The 25450-nt window shown below is 42.7% G+C and overlaps 1 protein-coding gene across 1 annotated transcript in view; it reads right to left on the reverse strand.

Annotated features, from left to right (window-relative positions):
- The window catches only part of CRTAC1 (cartilage acidic protein 1), a 119343-nt gene extending 94900 nt beyond the window's left edge, over positions 1-24443 (reverse strand). The window contains exon 1 of the mRNA XM_047072278.1: positions 24253-24443. Coding sequence (XP_046928234.1) covers positions 24253-24443 — 191 coding nt within the window. The remainder of the gene's footprint in view (positions 1-24252) is intronic.
- Positions 24444-25450: the final 1007 nt, after the last annotated feature.

Here is a 25450-nt window from a genome sequence, read left to right on the forward strand (position 1 = left end):
TCTTTTCTCTTCCATCACAGGGCTGTTACGAGGCCCCCACAAGTATGGACATCAGGAGTGTACAGGCTGGGTAAATGGGAGGGGCTGTTGCCTACCTATGACCTTGGCTGGCTTCCTGCTCTTCACACGCACCAAGCAATTCCTGCCTCAGGAAGTTTTGCACAAGCTGCTCCCTTGGCCCCTTGACTCCCTTGGAGTCACTCGCTTTCTCTGGGCCCTCATTTTCTTAAGAACGCAGTTTTGACATTTTTGATACAGGGACTCTTCTTTCTGACCCTTGAAAGATTCCTTTAGTCTTACAAGTGTCAGCTCAGATGTCCTCCCTTCAGAAAGGCCCTTCTGCTCTTCCCAGGTCTAATACCACACTCGGCTGTGTCACCCTGATTTTCTTGCTTCATGTCACTTACCGCTCTCTGAAATTATCTTGTTTTGAGCCTGTGTGTGAGTGTGTTGGTCCCCTACAAGAGCTCCATGAAGGTAAAAATCTGGTCTGCTTATCTGCCATTCTTGCAGCGATTAGAGCACTGCTTGGCACTAAGAAGGCATTACATATATTTTGTTGAATGATTTGATGCATGAACATTTGTGTCCGGAAATGAGTGTAATAATCTGTGACTAAAGGTGCACCTGGGGGGCTAGGGGAAAGGGGCAGATTCTTGACTCATCTGTTTGGATGCCTCAGTGGTGTGTCCCCCAAGTGTCATGGTCAAAGGGTCTAAGACCCAACCAAAAGCGCTCTCAGAGAAATTCTTCCTCCAAAGCACAGTTTTTCACTGGCCAGGGAGCGGGGCTGGGCCGTCCTTGTGCTCACGTGGCACGTGAGTTCAGCAACAGGCAAAATGCTAAAGCAGAGGCCTAGTGGCCAGTGGCATCAGCCCCACCCTGGACCGACTGCATCAGAAACAATGGGGACAGGGTCCTATGATCTGTTTTAACAAGCTCTCCTTATCGTGATTCTGATACACAACAAAGCTTGAACACCACTGCAGTGATGAAGCAAAAGAGAATTTTCCTCTTCATCCCAGCTCTGGCCTATGAAGCACCTTCAGGGCATCAGATTTTGGTGTTCAATCAGGAGCTGGGGAACAAATGGACAATAGGATCGCTGTCACACCCTGCTGGGTATTTTGCTTTTCTTCCTTCAGCCTTCACATGACTTCCTCTGATGGCTGGGCTCGAAGAGGAAGACGGCTGGCGCCGAGTGATTCTTCTTTCACCAGTGTTTCTTTAGTGAGTCAGGCTGATTTAATTTTAATCAGCCGAGGCAGCAGAGCGGTGGTTCTCAGCCCTGGCTGCACTTTAGAATCACCTGGAGTGTTTTAAGATCCTGATGCGTGGGTCCCACCCCAGTCCGATGAAGTCAGAATGTCTCCGGGTGGAGCCAGGTACCAGGACTTTTAAAAAAGCTCCCCAGATTATTCTAACTTGCAGCCAGGCCTGAGGTCCACTGCAGTTCTGTGAAACACCATCTCTCCCAAGCTTTCCCAATGATAAGAATCACCAGGGGCACTTGCTAAGACTACTGCTTTCCAGGATTCTCCCCAGACCACCCTATCAGAGAAGCTCCAAGGGCCCGGGGGCTGTCTCTTTAACGAACACTCTGGATGATTCTCCTAGGCAAGCTTGGGACACACTGGTCAAATGGCCTCTGTGACCTCTGGGATTGAATTCTAGCTTCACAACTTAAGTTGACATCAGGGAAGTTTCTTAAACCTGTTTCCTCATTTTTAAAATGGGGGGGGAATAAGAGCATCATTCTCAGAGGATTGCTGAAGAGTACAGAGTAGACTCATGTAAAGTGCTCAGCACAATGCCAGGAACACAGCAAGTGCTCAAAGAATGTAACTTGCCACCCCCCCTCATATAAGGTGGGGTTTCGGCAGCTGTATCTAGCAATGCACTTATGTTTGGGTCCTGCCTCCTGTGTAAATAAGAGACCACAGCTACCATTTACTTCTAAGCCTCTTGAACCTCTGATATTATACTCTACATCTCAACAGTCTCACTCTTATTGACTGAAGGGTGATTATTGACTTAATCTGCTATCATTAGTGTCTGTTGAGGAAGTCCTGGGATTTGCTTCCACAAAACATCACAATTGGGCTTTTTAAAAAAATTTCACAATTGGGTTCTTAAGAAAAAAATGAGGGGATAGAGGAAGTGACCAACTCCAAGTATCATATAAACAAATCAGGTTGGAATCAGAAGACACCTTAGATCATGTAGTCCAACCTCCTCACACCACAGCCAGGAGGTAGAAGGCTTTTCATTTCCAGCACACTGACACCAACTCAGAGGGAGAGAAATTGAGGCATCTATAAACCAAGGCAGAGACTCAAAGTAATTTGGCACAAAGAAGCGATGGAAAAATGACCCCATGAAGGCATCCAGCATTCCTCAAACATTTTATAACACATGTGGATTTAAGTGCACCCCTACGTGTGTGTGCGCGCACACACACACACACACACACACACACACACACACAGTAGCCACCAGCCCCCTTGCTATTCCTGTATGGACAGTTGCTAAACAAAAATGAAGCTGTCACTGAGCTCTGGAAAGAGCATTTCAGAGACCTTCTCAGTTACAACAATTACTGAGGAACACGTTTTCAACTCTATCCTGTGATATCAGACAAAAGAATCTGCAAAATCCCTCTGATTCTTGACAAGGTGCAGAAAATCATCAAGCGACTAAAAAAACAAGGTATCTGGAGCCCATGGAATTTCTGCTAAATTTTTCCAAATTAGGTGAAGAGAAAGACATAATTGCTCTCCCCATTCTCATTCTGAGGATCTGAAATGCTGAAAAAATTCTTGGGTGACCCTATGAATGCTGTGATTATGATCATTAAAAGTTTTTACTGGTTATAAAAAATCTACTTTGTGCAAATTTTACAAGAATTGGAAAAAATATAGAAAAGCATAAAGAAGAAAATTAAAATCACCTCTAAATCAACCACCAGAATAGCTGCTAATACTTTGGTATATTTCCTCCTAGCCTTTTCCTGTGCATATTTAAATGTTTGACAAAGCTGGGACCATACCATATCAAGTTTTATATTATGCTTCTTTCCCTTAGTTATGATATTAGAAATAATTCCCTCATGTCCTTAAATATTCTTTGAAGAGAATTTTTAATGATCACATAGTATTTTATCATGTTGGTATTCCATAATTTACTTAACCATTTTGTTAGTAATAGATAATAAAGTTGCTTCTGGTTTCTTGCTATTATAAAAAGGTGCAACAAACAGCCTTTCACATAAATTTTTGACGATATATTTCTGATTATGTCCCTAGGGCAGAGTTATAACAGCTGAATTAGAGTCAAAGAGTATGCATATTTTTAAGGCGCTTAGTACCTTTTGACAAATTTCTTTCCAGATTTTTGAACTCCTACTAGTAGGTCATGAAAATATCCACTTCACCACATCTTTGCTGACACTGAGTATTATAATCTGTTTAAGTTTTCGCCAGTTTTGTTACTGAAAACTACAGCTGGATTTCATGCTGTATCTTGAAAATCCTAGGTAGTTGTATGTTGCTTTCCTATCTGTTGGCCATTTGCATCTTCTGTTTTTGTGAATTATTGGTTGTGATTATTTTAAGAATTCATATATAGAGTGAAATTACACATATCACCTTATAGGAAATTCCTGCCCAGGACCACCCTTGAGCTTTCTCCTAGCATCTCACTGTGGCTTTAAGTCATGTAGACTCAGACTCCTAAGTGGTTACTTTCACTTCTTGCCAATGGCAAGAAAAATTCAGAAACCATAATCCTATTCTTTTTTACCTTATCTGATTTCATGAAAGCCTCTGCCTTACTCAAATGATAGCTATTGCTGGAAGATACTCATCATTACAAATGTCCACCCAAACATGTCAACATTTATTTTCTCTAGGATGCTCTACGGCAGAAACCTTTGATAATGTGTACATTTTCAGCCCCTTCAAGGTCATCACTAAAGTCAAACAAGGTTGGGTTTTCGTTCCAATGCTCCTTGACATTTCTTTTTCTGATGGTAAGTTATGTCACTAACCATCTTCTAGCATGAAGTTAAATCAGTCAGTGGACAGTAAATCTCTGCTGACTCTGAGGGAGAAGTAAAACCCACTCTGATCTAATCAAATCTAATCATCAAGCTCAAAAATGCTGCTGCCGCTGCTTTAATTTCAGGAACAGATCTTCACACAACTGTCAACATCATTACCAAAACACATCAGAAAATTGGATGAAGGTACAACATGTAGACAATCATAATCCCCCATCATCAATCTCTAGCAGTCCCCAGTTGACAATTCAGATTAGGGGTGAGCCTCCAGGGGACACACTTTGTAAATCAACTTCACAAAAGAGCAATATTAACCCTAGAAGCACCTTCACCGTGCAAATTCAGGTGCTGGCCAACCGAGAAATAGGAATGCAAACAGTGACTCAACATTTGAACAAAGTGTATGGTCTCGCCCATCTGTTATGGATGGCATGCCATAGACAACTAAGGGTTGCAGGAAGTGGGAGAATTGTTGCTGTGAAAAGGTTTTCAAGTACACTGAGTAAATGAGCAAACAACTTTTGACAAGCAAAAGCCAAAAGCATTGAGCAATGGTGACCAAGAACAATTCTGCTGGAAAACCATGTGAACCTTCAATTCTAGACTCCTGACATGAACCTTATATGCTTAGTGTGGTACTGAGCATACTCGGAGACTGGCAGAACAATACTTTGGAGAATAAATACCAAATGAATGTGAAGCATGCCAAGGGGCAATAGTGATGTCCACCATGTGGAGGGAGCCCAATTACTAGGAGAGTCACGCAGTGTTAGAGCTGAAAGGATCTCTGAATTCATCTCACTCACCCACAGATACTTATTGAGCACCTATGTTGTATCAGGCACTGTGCTCACACTCAAGAAAACAGGTTCAGAGAGGTTAAATAATTTGTCCAAGGTCAGACAGATAGTTAAAGCCAAGACATCCACTGAGAAACTAGCATTTCAATTTTTTATGACAAGAGACAGAAAAAGAATGTTTGACAGAAACGAGTTACAGAACAAATAAATAATCCAAGACTGTCTTGAAGCCTGCCAAAAGTAGAGATTCTTCTCTCTCCCCCCTTGTTGTGCTGTGATCTTTTGATCACAAAGAGATGGAAATTGTAAGATACCAAGAGACAGAAGTCAATTCTGAAAGCTTCACTCTTCCTTTTATTCCCTATCAAAAGAAACACCAAAAATGACCACGTTTCTCTTGACTCTTGCCTGAAAGTGGGATTCTCCAGTTGTCGGGATGGTCCAGGACCCTGGCCCTGGCAATGGCATGGAGGTGGATGATGGCGGATCTATCCATTCCTCATTTGACTGAGTGGGGACCCAGCTCACAGTCCACAGGTGATGTGGCAGGTAACCACATCAAGGTGGGGTGGGGGTGGGGGGCGGGGTGTTCTCCCCACCCTAATGTTTCAATGTGGGGCCCACAGTGTTCCCCTCATTATTGTTTTGGGAAACTAAAGGGCAAGACTTTCCCTAGTCTAAGAGAAACTTAAAAAGGAAGGAAGCATGATGCCTACATAAGAGGCTAAAGTAGGATTTGCCGATGGATTCTGTGTTCTGTTGTTTCAGATTCGCAGCCCATCCTTAGGCAAAGGACACACGTTGTGCTTAAGAACAACAGACAGTAGCTGCTGCCTGTTACACCTCATCTGCTTCCAGTGTGAAGGGGAAAATCCTTACCTGGCTGTGTGTGGGGGTGTGTGGTGGATTTTTCGGGGAATGTTCTCAGGCTCAGAAAGATATCTCAGATTTTCCAAAGGGTCTTTAAAACGAAGTCTAATTTTTAGGCTTAGAAACATGACTCCACCATGGAGTGTGACTCTTAGATAATGAGACAGGCTATTTAATAAAGGTACCAGAATATATCCAACCAAATGAATATCCTCTCCCTTCTGAGCGGTCATCCAGATATGCCAGATATGTATCCCAAGGCTTCTGCCATTGTTTTCGATACTTTGGGGATTCCCTGGAGAATTTTCTTCAAACTGATGCCACATTATTTGGAATAAGCACAATGGTGGCAGATCGTCATCCTGTCAGGCTGGATTTTATTTTTGGAAACAGTCAAAGGGCTTTTTGGCATTTGTAGCCAACTCTGGTGAATAATCAGCTGATTGAGCTGGTAATGCTGTTTTGGGTCCAAATTGAGGCATAGTTATGAAGTCACATGTTCTTTTGTGGCATGGAAACAGCCCTCCAAGGCCATTTCAACTGTGGAGGCCCAGCACTGTTTGAGCGATGGCAGCACCACTGGACCAGGTGTGTGACCTTCCAGCAGGCCACCGAGAAGAGGACAGCACTAATTTGGATGCGTGATGCTCAGTGGGGTTCTTTGGTGATAAATAATAGAAATGACTCTGCCTAACTTATGTGAGAAGGTAATTGACTGGCAGTCTATGGGGAGTTGCTGGTTCAAAGGGCAGTCCGAAGGGCCAGGCTCAGAACAGACAGCTTCAGAAGGAGCTGGAACCCTCCGACAGCCTAGCTCAGGGGCAATAGTGAAAATGACTAAATTCCAAACGTTTCTTCCATCATTGCATTGTTCTGCCCCAAAGTGACAGTGTCAGGGGAGATTCCAATTGGATATGCTTAGGGCTTGTGCCCACCTCTTGGTTCTACCCCTTGGCATCTGATGGAAGAAGCTCCAGGGATCTTTTTGGCTTCTGTAGAGTGAGGGCAGTATTCCTTGATTACTGTTTCTCCAAAACTGCCCACAAAAGAAGAAAAGCAATTTCCCACGAGGAAGGAAGAATAGTTTTAGGAAAAGGGAGTAAATACTAGGCGCCCCAGAATGACAAACATGAACCACAGTAAGTCCTGCAATTATTATTACTAATTCTGCATGTTAGGTATAATATTAAGTTTTGCTCTATTTGTCAACATTTTTGTCACTTTGTAAATTACATTGGCTTAATTAGCCATCTCCAGTTACATACGCTTATGGAAGTTTGGCCCCTTATCTACTGTCACCTAAAAAACATGTAGGTCTACCATCTGGTCCATATTCTCCAGAAGAGAGATCCTCCTTCTTCAGAGCACTGATGAGTCCAGGGGACAAGTTCTGTTCTCCTCTTCCTAATGATGAGAGCAGGTGTGCTTCTTGTCTGCGTGTATGGCTGCCATAGCCACATGGGGCAGTCATATGAGGCCACACAATGAGGCTGTGACTTTGGACGAGCTGGGCATGAACGAGGACAGGCTTTGGTCTACCCAAAGGTGCATCTGCCACTGCAAAGTGTCTAGGTTTCCTGTGCAGACTGAATGTGCATGCTCCCAAGAAAACCAGCCCCAGCCTGGGCAGGGGAAAAAACCACCCCCCAAACTCTGCGCACAGAAGGAAGGCGATGCGTATGTACTGAGACCATCATGAACAGGCCCTGAGGCTCTAGGGAACTCATGTGACCTTACTGTCCTTGGCCAGCAAGGGGCAGAAGCACACAGCTCACTACCTTCCTGTTGAGTCTCTCCAGGAAGTTCTTCCAAGGCAGAACACCCGAAGAGAGCCGCAAAAGTTGCCCTCAGCGCTCTGAAATGCTGTTTGTGGAGGCTCTGAAAGCTATCAAAGCTTCAGCAAGTAGGGAAGGGGTGGGCTCTGGGAGAGAGCGACCACGAAGGCAAGAAGAGGCTGTCACATCAGCTAGGAGCACGGGTGTCTCATTCATATAAGGCTCAGGAGTGGGGGGAGGGTTGCTTGGGGTGACATGCACAGAGCATGGGGAGACTGAGCCACCTGCCACCACACAGGAGACAGAAGGTGTAGTGATGGAGCCTGAGAGCCTGGGCAGGGATCCTTGTCCCTCTAAGCCTCAGTTTCCTACTCTGTAAAACCAGGGCAAGACCCCTGTTAGGGGTTTCATCAGAGATGATGTACAAAGACCACCCCGGCCAGTGCCCGCATACAGCAGGCATCAATGAAGGGCAGCTCTGCCTTTTTGTGATGCCAACATCCCAGAAAGAGCAGTGCTTTCCAGACTCTGAGATTTCATGGCACGGGACAATTGCAAAAAGCAAACTTTGCAGCACTCACAGGACGGCCAATGTTTTATTTTTGCCAGCTAAGGACAAAAAAAAAAAAAAAAGCCCCAAAAAACAAAAACAAACAACAAACCCAACAACTACCACCTATGATATGATACCATAAAAGTATTTTCCAATACCAAAAGAAAGCAAAAGGACAAAATCTTAGAATGAAAAATGTTAGTCCTTTAGATGGAATATTTTTAGCTTTATGAAAAAAATTACATCATCCTTATTTAGTTAAGTTTGTGTTGAAGTGAAAACAACTTCATTCCAGACTGGCCTGGCTCAGGAACCAGTGGTAGGAAGGAAAGAATCTGGGCCTTGGAGCCAAACGGGGCATGATCTGCCTCCCAGCTCTGCTTCTTAACAGTTGCCCAACCTTTAGCAAGAGATCAGCCCTGTGGGCCTCACCTTCCTCCTTCATAAATAGGAAATCATAGCATCTCCATAAATGAGAATACGTGTGAAGGGCAAACAGTGTTTGGTAGATAGTAGGTGCACATGAAATGCTAATGCCAGATCCTCCCCAAATTTGAGAAGACTGGATCACTTCTATTTTAGAGATCATTAGCATATTAAAAATAAAGAAATACTTAAAATAGGGTTGACAAAATCATTCACATAGTTGAAAAATACTCACATTAGAACAAAATATTTGGAACACATCTACACACAAACACACATGCAATGCACCCAACAAAAGCATGAATCTTTGTGAGGGTGAGGTTGGGTCCCTGTAGACCCTCTGCCCCCATGATCGACCCTGGTTAACTCCTTCCTAAGCCACGTTCTCACAGATAACACAGGCCGAGAATTCCATCACACCAATATTACTCGTCTCTCTTCTCTTTTGTTCTTTTCCCTTGACTGGAATTCACCTGGAACATTTATCCAGACTTCTCTACCTTTAGTTCATAATTCTGAGCATGTAAATTTTCTTGGAATTCTAGCTGGTGTCTTTTTTGCATCACTGGATCTCAATAGGTTTCAAAAGGACTAAAATTGCGGGTTAGAAGGGAAGATAAACGGGTGCTGAAGTGGGTGGTTTAACTGAAGTATTCTAGGGCAGCCTGAAAAACGGAAGGGGTCTGTGCCTGAGACCTTTGGGGGTGGTAATGAAGGTGTGCCCCCACAAGGCTGTGCAAGATTTTCCCAAGAGGCATGAGTGCATGTGTGCACGTACCTTATTTCTCGACAGAAATTAAAATTTCCCATTTCTTTGTTTATTGTTACCTGCCTCATTAGAATGTCAGTTCCATAAGAGCAAGAACTATAAATCTCTTGGCTGCCTTTGTGTTTGTAGTGTTGATGACAGGCGTGGGCACACAGTAGGTGTTCAATGAATGTCTACTGAATGAGTGGCTGTATCAAGGTTGTTTGCTCAGCACTCTCCTCTCCTGGATCTAGGAACAGACCCCCTTATATCTGGAGGATCAACCCTTTCTCCATTCCCAACCAGATGATTTCCTGAGCCACAGGGAGGAGTACATGGCCACCCAGAATTCCTTCCTTGTAATTGGAGTTTTCTTTCTAGTGGTTAGGTTAGGAAGCTATATGCCCAGAAGTTGCTGGTAGTTGAAGTGCCAGAGTCTGGGAGAAAGATGCTCTGAAATAATTAGGCTGACAGGCCAAGGTACAGATGCAGGGATGAGAGGCACAAAGTCAGAGAGAATGATTCTAGCTGTGTTTGGGCTCTGGATCCTGTCAGTCCTGATGTCCCCCTGCTGCCCCTATGCCTGCTTTCTCGAAGCTTGGTCAATCAGATTTTCTTTGATTTATGTGAGTTACCCCTATATGCTCCCACTAGATCTTCTTTTCTTTGGTGGGGAGGAAGATAAGTTAGCAAGGGTTAGTTTCTATTGTACAATCAAAAAAGTTCTGACTGATCCAGTTGGTTAAAGATGAGAGTTGACCAGAAAGTAGCACTCAGGTGTTTGCTGACAGGTATGCCTTGAGAGATCTCATGGGTGAATGTCCAGTAAGAAATGATGGTGATGGTGGTGGTAGCTGAGAATTGAGTACTTTCCATGTGTCAGACACCGGACCGAGAATTTTGCATCATTATTCTGTTTAACCACTGCTAGACTGCTATGACGAAATAAATGATTAGTTATTATCATCTCCACTTCACAGATGAGGAAACCAAAACTCACAGAAGTTAGGTAACTTGTTCTAAGGCCCCACAGCGAGAAAGAGAAGATGCTGGAGTTTATAGTGCAGGTTTGCATGACTTCACCGTTTCCCTTCTATGCCTTGTGCACGTTTTCTCTCTCCTCCTTCTTTGTCTCTCACTTCTGTGTTCTCACACCCTTTCTCCATCTCTTCCCTGAAGTCTCTCACTCTCCTCCTTTCAGTGACCCTTCTCTGGCTCCTTTAACCCCATTTTTTTTTGACAGTACATGAGCACATATTGGTTTTCAACTCTTTTCAAATATGAAGATACCTTTTTAATGTTAAAAAAAATCTCCACATGACAGTAGCTGTGCTTTAGTGTCTATTGATAAAATGCCCATGCACAGATGGATTCTCAGATGCCTTGTAATAACTCTGTGACCTCTAGGTTGGCATCTGTTACCTTCAAATATGTGAGAATCCATATAACCATCCCTCTTACTGCTACCTGCTTGGTTTATTACAATATAGAAAAGGCTTATAAGTGCTACTATAGAGCTCTTTTTTTCGCTCACCCTCTGCCTTAAGGCTACTAATTTCTTCTGAAATGTGGTCTTTTTGTCTCTCCTTTAATATGTTTAATTATTTAAGAAGGCATGAACTTACATTTTATATATCATCTCTTGATTATTCAGGGGCTGACTAATTCATGGATTGCCCCAGTCATGTCCTTCTCTTTTCCATCCCCATTTGTTTTATCATTCTACTTCTTATTAGCATCTTTTAGTAAGAATGGACAGTGGGAATGAGAAATGATTCTGGTTACAAATTATGAGTTCTGATAAAAGATTTGGTTGGAGGGAGCTGAAATGCTTTCCCAAAGTAAGAATTTCTTTAATTCATCAGGCATATTGATTCTCCCTGAGCTCAGTGAAGGCGGGAGTTACTCCCATTCACTACTAACCTCCAGGGCTCAGCAAGGTGCCTGGCACATAGAAGCTTACTTTTAAAAACTGTAGAATGAGTGAATAAGAGCTGGATAATGGAATAGGGGTACATAAACTTTTTCCTGGGTGGGACATTGATTTATAGGAAATGAGGTTAAATACAAGACAACTTATTTCAGGTTTGCATGTCTGCAGACAGCACAATATAAAAATGTTGAGATGTCTGTGTTAAAATTAACAACACAGGATATATATTTCTAATTAAAATGCAAAAAATATTCCACAGTGCTGTGTTATCCCATTGATGCAAAAAGGCATAGACAGAGACACACACAGATGAGGGTTGGTCCAGGTAAACTGCTACTGTTATGTTAGGCATTAAATAACCATAATCACCCCTAACACACCAACAACTGAGCATTTAGTATGTGACAGGTGCTGTGCTAAGCTATTTATACGCCTTATATCATTTGTCTTCACCACAGCCTAGGATGTGTTATTATCCGATAGGCATCAGAAAGTTACCAGTGTCCCCTGAAAGTTTTTTTTAGCTTTCTAGCTCTGTGAACCAAAAATGAACTCATCTACTTTTTACTTCTTAGTTTTTAAATTGAATATTTTCAATTTTCAGTTTTAATTGAATATTTTCCAACATTTTTCAAATGTTAGATACATTTGAAACTTAGATTTTAGATATGCCCTTGGAAACTCTAAGATATCTGTTATCTCACTAGCTCTTGCTTTCTGAAGGCCACTCAAAATTGAAATTAATGAGTTGTATGGAAAGGAAACTTTTATAATGAGACTTGCCATACTTTTCAAAGTCTTCCTAATTTGGGGAAACAAAAGGGTTTGCATGTAGGGATGCAGGGGGGGAATGACATAGTTCAGCCTGTGGACTTGCTCCAGGGCTCTGATGCTGTCCAGGAACCAGGTGCTGAAATGGCTTCACCAAGGCCTTCCCAGGCCAGCCCAGATGGAACAAAGGCTGATGGGAAGTGGGAGAGTGCAGCTTTGGCTATAGCCTGGTGTAGCCAGAGCTTCCCAGGATAAGGAAGCAACTTGAAAAAGTACTGGAAGAACTACAATTATGGCCCGTTTTGTTTGTAGGAAATTGGGAGGAAATGGCTGCCTCCTTCTTCTTCCACACTTTGCTTTATGTGGCTTGGAGGGAAGAATACAGACAACAGATTACTGATGAAAAAGTAAATGTTTAAAAGAAAAACAAGGTTGGAATTTGTATGACTGGTTAGTGGTGCATTCTAGAGAATTTCACTGACTTTGAGCTGTTAGACAGGAACCAGGAAGAACCAGGACTGGAGGCTCAATGATGCTGTCAGTTTCTTGGGACTACTCTGTCAACAAACAATTATTGTGGTTTAATGAAAGGGAAATGAACACAGGGACCTTGGCTATAATGAGTAACAGAAGATCAAACCTGTGACACCGTAGTGGAATTCCATACAGGGGAGAAAGAGCCTTATTACTACAACCTCAGATGAAATTCAGTGTTGATAGGAAACAGGAAAAACTGGAGTATTCACTGGGAAGATACACCTGATAAATGTGCCAGCCATGGAGTGAGTTTCTTTTCTATAGCTTATATGACATTCTGCTCTGTTATTTCCATATGTGCCTTATCTTTCTTACAAGAAAGATGGCTTGAAGGAAGGGACTATATTCTTGTATCTGCCAAAGAACTGAGCACACAGCTATGCACATGTAAGGTAGGCACGTAGGATATTTTTATTGAATTTACTGATGTTGCTCTCAAGACTAAGGTCCTTGAATCAATCACTTCTGAGTATACCTAATGTTTATTATTTTCATTAACTCTGTTACCCAAGACCCTCCATCCATCCATAAGACCCCTGCTTATTTCATGTCATTCATTCACTGAACACTGACTACATGTTAGGCACTATCGGTGCACAGATGGAAAAGAGAAAGTTCCTGCCCTTAGCGGTTAGCAATTTGATGTGAGAAGGGAAATTTTATTTTTTTTAAAAAAAATTTTTTTTCAACGTTTATTTATTTTTGGGACAGAGAGAGACAGAGCATGAACGGGGGAGGAGCAGAGAGAGAGGGAGACACAGAATCGGAAACAGGCTCCAGGCTCTGAGCCATCAGCCCAGAGCCTGACGCGGGGCTCGAACTCCCGGACCGCGAGATCGTGACCTGGCTGAAGTCGGACGCTTAACCGACTGCGCCACCCAGGCGCCCCGAGAAGGGAAATTTTAAAAAGAATCCTTGATACAAGTGTGTATATAGAACGTTTACTGCTTAGTTAAAAAACATTCTGATATTTCTTTGGTTTGAGATACCCTCTCAATCCTACCACCTGGCAAAAACTCCTTCAGAAACATAAGTTAACACTTATCACAGATCATCAACTGTTCTTATGTATTCTTGAGGATCTTCTCTTTGACTAGATAGCCATAGGGTCTATTTTGGGACTAGGGACGGTTATGGTCTGGTTTGCAACACAGCATCAGACAGGGTGCTTGCCCTAGCCTGCAAAAGGACTGCTTTGTCTAGATTTATAAGTCATTAGTTTTGGCATAAGAAAAGTCACTCTAGAAAAAAGACTCTAGAGGAAAATTTATTGGAGGTAAAAAGGTGCTTCCAGAACTGAAGTAGAGGTGCAGGAGTCCCATAGGTCTGGGAGTCTCAGGGACAGGAATCAGGGCCTTAATGCCCCAGGATTCTCTCCTCTTTTTCTCTCTGGGTTTCATCTTTATTCTCTCAAGTTCCTCCATGGGGTGGGGGACGTGGATATATTCATAGTAGTTTGCTGATATATCCTTACAACTCATGATCCAAGAGCAAGTTAGAGCTTTCCTTCTTTGATTCAGGATGGAAAATCTCAGTCCAATCTAAGACTGCTTGGACAGTCTTAGGCCACAGGGAACCCCAGACTATTGACTGGCAGCCCCACAGGATCCTGTGATTAGAATATTTCTCCAGAGGAGAGGGAATGTTTATCCCAAAAGAAGGAACAAAGGTGGTGTGGAAATCCAAAGAGAAGATTTTGCTACCCTATTCTACATGACCAATGCGATGCTGCTCTCCAGGATAGCTCCCAACCAGGGAGAATCCTCATTAGCCTGTTTATCTTCCCACTGCCCATTCATGGCCAGCATACAGAGCGTCTACAGCACTAGGGCATATCAAAACACACTGGGTAGCTGTCCATGAGTTCATATGGCTGTAACTCTACTCTATAAACAATACGGAAAGATGGCTGCTGAGGGGGAAGGAGGTCCTTTTTGATGTATAGTCACACATTTCCTTGGTTGGCATAGCTAAACACTGGTGACTTTGATGGTATCATCTATGCTGGAGATGACTTTGATCTTGACTCTTCCTGCTCCTTCAGAGAGGCACAATCCAAGGGTCTGGCCTGACTTCCTGAGTGCCTGTGGCTTACTGAATGTGCTTCTCTCCCCCCACACACATCCTTACCCCTCTCCATCTCACACCCAAATCTCCCATGCTGTAGAGCTCTTTCTATTTTGCAAGAAGTGAGTTTAAGCATCTCTGAACAGGTAAGGGGAGAACCTCTTAAATACTATTTCCTTTAGCTGTGCATACCCTCCCAAGTCCTCTTAGTAATAGAAAAAGCAGCTTTGGAGATCCTAAATCATCGACAACTCCAGACTTCTGTTTCCATCCATATGATAGACTGCTGAAGGACCCTATCACTACAAAATAAGTAGGTTCCAGATACAACATATTTTTAATGTATTACTGGGCTCACAAAGTTAAGGGAAATCTCTAAGAACCACTACTCCACAGAAAAAGGGAGTCATAAGTATATCTGGCAGCAAGGACCTAAACAAATGGGAATAAGGGGCTCAGAGCACTGTGAAGAGTATTACTAACTCTTGAGCTGGCAGCATAGTGAGGATGGTGAACCTTAGAATCCTACATTAACCCAGGACTCTTGAAGAGAGCTAGTGTTCCCACTTAAGAACACTGCCTTTAGACAATCACAATAACAACAATAATAATCATAAGTGGTAGGGTTTGCCAAGGGCAAGCTTGGCAGGAAGGGGTGCTTAAGAGTTAAAGAGGAATAAAGTCCTTGTAATGTTATGGAAGGGAGTTAAGATCATTTTAGAGTTTGTTAAGTTAAATATACATCATAAAATTTCAAAAGAAGCCACTGAAGAGGGTATAAATCCCAAATCAATTAGAGGCAAAAAACAGGATTTAGAAAACAAGTATTCCCCTCTCTCCTCTCCCCACCCAAAGCTCCTCAATCAATCTTTTAAAAAGCAAGAAAGGAAAAGAAGCATTGGACACATGAAAATTGAACAAATGAGAGAAACAAGTTTAAACATATTAATGTTCCCATTAAATGGAATGGACTGAACTCATCAGTGAGAGGACAGACTTGGTTAAATAGTTAAAAAAGAAACTTAAGCTATATATATGCTGCACACAAGAAACACACCTAAAACATAAGGATTTTGGAAAGTTCAAAGTAAAAGGATGAAAAAAGATGTTCCTGGAAAACGCTAACAAAAAGAAAGATGAAATAGTTATAATATTAGCTATATTAATTATATTATTATATGTAATAATTATAACTATATTAATATTATAGCTAATATAAAATGTTAGAGGGCATAATAATAATATTAGGCCAAAAGCATAGTTAGGAATAGATGGGGTCACTTCATAATAATGTCTCCATTCACCAGCAAAATATATGAATTTTTAAGATTTATTGTGGTCATCATTTTGCAATACATACAAATATTGAGTCATTATGTTGTAAACCTGAAACTTATGTTATGCGTCAATTATATTTGAATAATAAAAAAAGAATTCTAAAACTACACCTAATAAAATGGACTCAACATAAAGCAACACAGAGTTACGGAAAGAAATGGACTACTGCAGTAGGAGATTCCAAACCAAACCTCTCAGTTGTTAATGAGCAAAAAATATTAATAAAGATTATGATTTGAACAACATAATTAACACATTTAATTTAGTGGGCAGATGTAGAATAATAGTTCATCTTTCACCATCTCTATAACTTTCAGCAGATCTCTGGGCCTCAGTTTCCTCATGTGCAAAATGAGACAATACTATCTACAGCGCTTTCATCAAATCTAAGGTGTCATCAGTGATAAGACTCACCATTATTGTATGTATCTCTAGGAAAGAAAAAACTTCCAATCTACTGCAAGCTGCCAATTGTAGGTCACATCCCAATTTTAGTGATGCTAAAATGTGAAAAAAAATGTGTGACGGAGGCTCAGTTAAATACTACATGTCATGTGGATTGCTGTGATGACTAAAATGAGATGCTGTAAGTAAAATACAAGACGCAGGTTGTTCGCCCTGCCCCTTCATAACTTCCCTCTGCAAAACAGCTGAGGGTAAACAAGGGGAGGGCGTGGCAAAAATCCCAACTGGGGACTATTTTAGCTTTTCACATCATTGAATGTTTTCCTAGGTATCGGCACCTCAAAACTAACTACTTCTTCAGAGGGAAGATCAAGTTATAACCATAGCATTCTTGAAAGAACATGACTCACCAGGTCAGTTGCAATGGGGAGAAGGGGTGAGGAAAAATGTGAGAGGGAGGCAGGGGTCAGACAGGCTCCCCAGAGCAGAAGTGATGCTGGGAGTGAAAATGGCAAAGAGAAGTGTAGATGTGTTTGGGGGAGGGGGAGGAGGGAGAGGGCAGCGCCCTTGCTGCTGTAGGGGTGTAAGGGTGGGGAGGCTCGGCTGCCCCTCCAGCCTGCCCTGTGCCTGTGACATCTGGAGGCTGGAGTGGGGTGAGGAAGGCCTTCCACCCAGCCTACCACTTAGAAGACAGGAGAGGAGAGACTTCAAGTGACTGGAGACAGGGCATACATCCACTTTCTGAATGGATGAAAAACTCAGACTACTAAAAGTAGCTTTGCCTTTTTCAGCAGAGGCAATTTTAGGGTCTTAATGATATTACTATTTTGGAATGGCTTTTTATAAATATTCTTCACTATGTGAAAATCAGTTTTTTGTTAAAATGCTTTTTTAAAAAAAAATACTTTTAAAACAAACAAACAACAAAATCCAAGTAAGCCTAAAGCTGTCTTTGACCTGGAGAGGACATTGCCCCCTCGTTACATGGACTGGCATGCTACCTGTCCTTCCAGATGCCACCCATATGCCCCCTCCAAGGCCTTTGTGATTCTCACCTGGAAGTGCTCTCTGCCCTGGCCGACCTCTTGCTGACCTCCTTGAACCTGGAATGCTTGCATCTCTCTAGGGGTGCAAGTCGCCTCTGACCTCACCCAGTTTGAGTGTGTTGTCCCACCACTGGGCAATGAGATCTTTGAAACCTCTGATTCCCTCTCCCCACCTCCAACCATCCAAGGCACCAGCTGTCAAACAGTGAACTGCCTGGTGAATTAAGGTGATTGATCACTAAGGAACAAAGTGTGCTTTTTAGGGATTCTTCCTAAAACCGCACATGTTCCTAAGACAAGGGATTGTCATTGATTAAAAATCATACTTTCGTTAGTGGTAAACTTCTTTTACTCTTTTAAATACTATGCTTGAGGGTGGTGTATTTATTTTATTGCTATGAAATTGTTAAAATAATACTAGTAAAATTCTCTGAGGTGATGGCCATCTCCTCTCCGAAAAATCACACCAAGCATCTGATGTATTAGTTTCCTATTGCTGCTGTAACAACTCACCACAAACTTAGCAGCATAAAACAATGCAAATTGATTATCTTACACTTCTGTATGTTAGAAGTACATCACTGGTCTGTGTTGAGATCAACATGTTGGTAGGACTACATTCCCTTCTAGAAGCTCTAGGGGTAGGGGCGCCTGGGTGGCGCAGTCGGTTAAGCGTCCGACTTCAGCCAGGTCACGATCTCGCGGTCCGTGAGTTCGAGCCCCGCGTCGGGCTCTGGGCTGATGGCTCAGAGCCTGGAGCCTGTTTCCGATTCTGTGTCTCCCTCTTTCTCTGCCCCTCCCCCGTTCATGCTCTGTCTCTCTCTGTCCCAAAAATAAATTAAAAAAAAAAAAAAAAAGAAGCTCTAGGGGTAAATCTATCTCCTTACCTTCTCTAGCTTCTAAAGCCTACCCATATTCCTTGACCTGTGACCCCCTCCCTCCATCCTCAAAGCCAGGAATGGTAAGTTTAAGTCTTTCTCACATCACAACACTATGACCTCCTCTTCTGCTTCCCTTTTTCCACTTTAAAGGACCCTGTGATTACACTGGGCTCACTTGGATAATCTAGGATAATCTCACTATCTCAAGGTCTTAATCACATCTGCACAGTCCTTTTTGCCATGTAAGGTAACATATTCATTGGTTGTGGGGATTAGGACACAACATCTTTGGAAAGCTATTATTCTGCCTACCACACCTTCTGTCACCTCCCTCTGCAGGGGAGGGGGGCGGATAGCCAGGGTAACTGCAAAGGGGCTTCAGACCTTCAGGCTGTCAGGAGAGTGTATGACTTGGTGTATAGGGTGGAATTTTTGCCCACTGCTTCCGGGGAGAGGAAGTTCAGATACAGCAAAAAGCCATCTCTGGAAAACCTGCCATGCACTGCTGAGTAACCTTTTTAGAAAAGTCTTAAAAATGGGTTTAAAAGCCCTGGTTCCTGCTCCAGTTCATGTCTTATTAGTATTCAAAATCAGGGGTAGTCCATGCTTAACCAGAGCAGAAGAGCCGGCACCCCGCAATCATTCTCCCATGATACCAGCGACAATGAATCTTGAGGTTAAGGGTGAACCATTTAAGAAATATATTTTTGCAGACAAGGCTTTAGAGGAAGTCCTCTTAGCAGTTTGAATCAGAAAGTATTGAAGTTCCTCAATCCGGTTTTTAACAGCAGCAGCTCCTTTTCCAGATGTAGAATAGGCCTATTTTTCCTTCTGGGAACTATTAGATCTAAATTGATTAAGTTCAGACCCTGGAGCCTATGTGGGTTGTATACATAGTAGGGGCTTGAATAGCTGTTGAATCCAATAATCCCCAAATTTACCTTTTATTTCTAGGCTATGAATAAGTAGAAAAAGATTGAGATTGGAAATGGTTTGGCAATATTGATTAAGATCCAAAAACTACATAGCATCTCTGCTTCTTGGTATCTATCCCAGAGAAATATTTGCACATGTGGCTAAGGATGTACAGTACAGTGTTGTTTGCAGTGGTCACGGATTAGGGACAGCTTAAATGTCACTTGAGGGGTAGGAAAACAGATGTGGTATATCCACACTAAACAACTTAAAAAAATAAGCTAGATCTATATGTATGAACAATAAATATACTGTACAGTGAAAAAAGCAAGTTTTGGAACAATACATATCTGTTTGGCTCTTCCAAAAATGATATAATTGTAACTTACGAACATATATGTAACATAGAAATTTCTCGAAATACAAACACCAAACTGAAGACAACTGTTATTCTGGGAGAGGACTGGCATGTGCTTGGAGCAGGGGTTGCTAAAGATGAATTTTTACTTTCACCTATGTTGTGTGAATTTTTGGGTAACAAAACACAGGTACATGTTATCAAATTGTAAGATATATTTTAAATTAAAAGAGAAAGATAAACTGAACTGAATGAAATAACCTAATGTTTTAAAGTTGTCAAAACTGATGATCAAATCCATTAAAATGTTTTTACAAAGCAACACTTAGGACAGAAAGTTCAAAACTCTTTTTCCTATTTTGTTAAAAGTGTACATGTATATATACACACAGACTACGATATCTAAACATATTTATATGGATACTACATCTACTTATCTATCTACCATCTATCATACACATGATATATATCTAGATATGCTGCACGCATCTATATATACTTACAATAAAATGCATAAATATTGCTTTGGTTAAATCATAGATAAATATCTCATTCTTTATCATTGTTCTTATTATTTATGATGGCAAAAATATCTCCTATGTGATTATGATTAATCTGGTAATTGAATAGGGTTTGCCTTTTAAATAATTCAATTAACTTTAGTAAATTAAAAAGTTTTCTTACACAGTTGCAAAATTAAGGACAAAATGAAACACTGCTTTATGATATGTAGCATCCCTTTAAATGAAACCCTTCCAAGTGTGAAGAATGTGTTAAGGTTTTATCAAATGAATGCTCTGTGTAGAAAAACTGATCTAAATCGTGATTTAAACTTTACAACCACTATGATCTTTCCATTTGAGCAAAACTTCTCTTGGAAACTGAAAGGGTAGGGGGGTTATCTCAGACCTCTGGGGATATCCCAGGAAACAAAAGCTGCTCTAAAGGAATTGTGCAAGATTGACACCAACAGGAATTCCTTTCTAGACGATGTGAGACTGTAGATTTGGTATTTAGTTCCACTGAGGAAAGGGGAAGCTACTGAGCTTTTTACTTACCCAGGGAATGAGTCCTGAAGACCCTCAATGGTCTGTGCGTGTGCGGATGTCTCCGGGGGTGATCAAATCCCCCCCTCACCCCGCAGGGAGGAGACTGTGTGTAGAGACCGCAATCAGCACCTGCCGGTCAGCAGATAAGCCCTCCATATGCAGAGGCACTCGCCCAGCTGTGGCAGAGGAGCAGAGCCAGCCCCTTCCCTCCCCCATCCCCGCAGAACAAAGGGCGGTCATTTTCTGCTCCTCCCAGAGTCAGATGCACGCACACACGCCTTCCATCACAATTAACTCAAGAAACTGAAACACAACACAAACTCACCAGCAACATGCTCAAAATCAATACCATCAATACCCAGAACGAGGATACCAAAAAAGCAAAACAAAACAAACCTATTCAAAGAGTAAATACTCAAAGCAACAGGGCTCGAGTCAGACACACTACAAGGTCAACAAATCTAAGACAAGTTCAGGTACAGGGCGCCTTATAAACTGAAGAGCTAGCCGTTATCCCTGGGGTCGCAAACGTAAATGCCTTCAGGGACCAGCTAGTGGAAAGGTCTATAAGATAATACAGAGGGGGCCTGTCATGAACTGGACCGCAGGTGCCCCAGGTAAAGGCATCCACATTTAATTTTTTGAAATTTCAACTCTTGCAGCATGATTCTTAAACAGAGTCTACAATCAAATAGAGAAGGAAACAGAGTTAATTATGGGTACAGAATAGATGAAATAGAATAAGAGTCAAAGCCAGAAATGTGGCATGTCCACAGAGAATGAAAGTCAGAGCAGTGATCCTAGCTGTCTTTTATTTGAAAGGATGGTGACCACTTGGTTTATATCTTCAAAGGCAAGAGCAAAACAAAAGTTAAAAGACATGGCTTATTAAACTCTAATATGAGGGATTCAGATTTGTCAAACAGATTCTTGACATAAATAATTGAGCTAGATTACAAAAAGATTGCACATGTTCTCTTGGAAGGCTTTAAATAAATGGAGCCTCCAAGAACTATAGGTGTGGCCTTATTGGAAGGCAAGGGGTGGACCAAATGACCTCCCAAGGTCCTGATTTAAATATGTCTGCATAGTCAACCCTTGGTTATCCAGTCCAAAGAAGAAGACAGTGACAAATCATCCTACGCTGAAGATAATAAAAAGTTATATTTGTCTTTGGAATGTATTTGGTACTTAAATTAGAATGTGTCTTTCTGATGCTCTGAGAATTCACAATGCTTCACAACAGCCACAAAAAAGCCCTGACCTGGAGCTGGGAGGCTGCCCAATTTCGCCATCCTGTCCTCCATGCAAGCCTTCTCCTTTGCTGGGGTGGGCAATATCATCTTTCAGAAGAACACTCAGCAGCCCAAGCTTTCTCAGACAGGGCCCACCTGGCTCAACCCTCCCCTGGGATTAAAGAGAACAGTCTTTCCCTGATCTCTGGCTGATTCAGGGTGAACAGTCGGGATGGCGTGGGCTTTGTTTTCAGAGGATGACTCCCAAGTGCTATATAGGACCCACAGGAAGCAGCAAGCTAGACAAGCTTTACTCTAAGCTGACTACAAACGACGGTCTAGCCTCCCCACCACAGAGGACACAGAAGCAAATTCCTGGGGTTTCTTGAGAGAGAGAGAGGGACTTCATTGAAAGGGAAGATGAAATGAGTGCCCAGCACTTGGAAAGAATGAAGCTGCATGTGCAGGAGACGCAGTACAACCCATGCACGTCAAAGGATGGGTGTGATGGAGAGCTGCACTTGAAGCCAGCGTCCAAGGTGAAGGGAGGGCATGCCCACAGCAGCAACTTGTGGAGGGTCCAGCAGGAGGGAAGGATGGTTGCCCCACCATCTTCTGTCACTCCTAGGGTCTACCAGGGGAGGCTGGTGTCACCTAACAGGAGGCAGGGCCAACTACAACATTTCAGAAATGCATCGAAGTCATTTAACCAGAGACTCATGGCTCTGGGAGGAATGATTTGATGAGGTGGGCTGCTCCCTGATTCAGAGAGACACTGGACCGTCACAGCACTGAATGCAGACAAGCTGCTTGGCCCCACCCTACTCAGGTCACTCAGGCAACAGGGTCACTACAATCACTTCTGATTTGCCTTTTTCTAGCACACTCTGCTCTTTAGTTTTTCCTTCTTAAGACCCAGAACCGTGCTAATTTAAATGTGGCTATTTATTTTAAATGAAATAAAATTAAAAAGTCAGTTCCTCAGTCACAGTAGCCACATTTCAAGTGCTCAACAGTCCCATGTGGCTAATGGACACCATATTGGACAGCACCAACACAGAACATCTATGTCATCACAGAAAGTTCCACTGGATGGGGCACTTATCCAGACTTCTAGGAGGGTCTAGAATCAGGTACCTTCTACTCTTCACAGGGTAGAAGAAATGAATAAATGGAAGAAGTGTGCTTTACAAAGTGTCTTTTCTACACATCATCACCCCTGATCCTCACGACTGCCCTGGGTGGTAGGTGGGGGTAGACTTCAATAGGCACCTTATACAGATGAGGAAAGCAGGCACCACATAGCTAAGTAACTTACATGAAGTTCGCAACTATTGAGTGGTATTGTTAGAATTAAAACCAGGTCTTCCAATTCCAAGGTCAGTGCTTTCTACTGTTACATGCAACTGCTACAAATAATGTTACCTGCCAGTGACTTTTTTCAGTGCTGCCATAAAAGCTCGGGCCTCCCAGAATGACGCTGACATGCCCTTGTGTTTTCACTGGTCGGCTGATTTTTGAAGTGATGACAAAACTTTGCACAACTGTAGTTCAGCAGCTTTAGAGTTAGGAAGCCCAGGGGTTCGAATCCTGACCCATCCACATCTTGTTTCATTGACTAGGGCAGGTGGCTTACCATCTAATTTCCTTTCCTTGTATATGTACTTCATAGTGTTGTCAGGAGGATTAAATAAAACAATGCCTCTGAAGAAGGCTTAGCACAGTGCCTGGAATGTATTAGAGATCCATAAATAACAACTATCCATGGTAACTGGCAGAATTGACAATGCACTGGTACATGCAATACTCTATTGAGGCTTCAAGACAAGAAAGCATTATGATTATTCCCCTTTCTCCAGCTGATACACCTGACTCTCAGTGAGTAAGGGATTGACTTAAGGTCATGCAACTAGAAAGCTGTAGATCTAGGGCATGAACTCAAGCTATTTGGACTCTAAATCACATGCTTGTCTTTCTACGCAATGTTGCTTCTCAGAAGAGAAGGGAACAGTGGGCACCAAGGCACGCTTTAGAGGATGTTTAGCTACCCTGAATTCCCATCTTCCTCCCTTCTTTGAAGTGGACAATTAATGTTTTCTTGGTCTTACGGAAGATACTGTGCAAAGGCAGCTTTGAGCATCCCAATCTATCATAATTGTCACCTTTAAGCCACTCCTATGTAGGGATGTCTACACTGGTAAGGAAGTAATGCTTGTATAACTAAGGAAGTTTAAAAACATGAAGAGAATGCCTTGAAGCAGAGTGTTCAAATTCTCTTTGTGAAAAACCATCCATGCTCCATCTTCTCCCCGCTATAGCAAAAGGCAAGGACATGGCATACTAGAGCCCCAGCTGAGCCCAGCTGAGACCTATGGGTGGGAATATGTGTTGTTGCAAGCCACTGGCTTTTGGTGGTTGTTACTCAGCCTTATCACAGGAAAAGCTGACTAATACACCTGTCAAATTCAGGGTAGGAGGCACTTACCCTGCCACAACGATCTCAAAATCTCCATCATGGTCCACATCGGTGACTGCCACACCATAGTTGAGCTGGGTGGGGTTGCTGTCATAGTCAGGGGGCAGGACCGAGCTGGTGACTGCAGTGAACATGGGTTCAGCACGCTGGGACCCCTCAATGGGGGGCAGAAACCGCAGCAGCAGCAGGAACAATAACATCCTGAACACCTGAAACCAAAAGTTACGAATGTTACTGCAAGTTCTGATAACCAAACAGCCCAGAGTAGGCACATAAGTACCTTTCCCCCCTGTTCACGGAGGGCTTGGCAATTCCTAGGCTGCCACTTTCCCCTAAGACCTGCCCTAACTACCATGTTTAAAACTGCAGCCTGCCTGCATCACACCTGATCATACTTATCCTGCTCTGCTTTATCTTTTTCTTAGCACCTTTCACTGTGTAACATACTGCGTAATTTACTTATTCATTGTGGTTACTATTTATCATCTGTCTCCCTCTGCTAGAATGGAAGCTCCACCAGGGCAAGAATCTTTGTGCTTTGCTAACTCGCTGGCATCGAGCCAAGGACAGGGGCTGGCACATAATAGGCACTCAATACACACTTGTTGAGTGAAGGAAGGAAGGAAGGAATGGTCGAGTATAAATATATAAGCATCTCCCATACTCTGAAAGAAAGATTGGGGGAATGTACAAAATAACCACTTTCAAATAGTCCAGGTGTGGAGCGAGCCCCCATGAGTACCCTGGTCTAGAACAACAATAGAGGCAGTGAAGGATTATCCTTCTATGGGAGATACCCCAGAGGTAGCCTGGAGTGAGTCTGAGACTTGGCAGGTTCCTCTGGCCAAGGTCCCTCCCTAGGGCAGCTGGCCATCATCTCCAGATCAGGAAGCAGTCAGTTAGGGAATGTATTCCAGCAGGATCTGGTGGGTGGTACATCATTCACTTGGAGAAATTAAACCATTGTGTGCGTGTTTTATTATAAATTAATTATGTATAATCCATTGTATAATTCATTATTATATCTCTAACATAACTCAGGGTGTTGCCGAGCAGCCTGGGGCCATGGGAGCTGGTGACATGCACCCAGGAGACTGATGAGAACGGCCAAGGAGGTAGAAGGACTCCACCCCCTCTTGTGTGCGCTACAGATGGCACCACCCTGAGACTCTGCCTGGAGGCCTGGAATCAGAACTCAGAGTGTTCT

Source organism: Lynx rufus, unplaced genomic scaffold (genome assembly GCF_022079265.1).
Source record: "Lynx rufus isolate CCGP_SWC_20201006 ecotype Redwood Valley unplaced genomic scaffold, mLynRuf1.p SCAF_11, whole genome shotgun sequence".
In the NCBI taxonomy this organism is placed as follows: domain Eukaryota; kingdom Metazoa; phylum Chordata; class Mammalia; order Carnivora; family Felidae; genus Lynx; species Lynx rufus.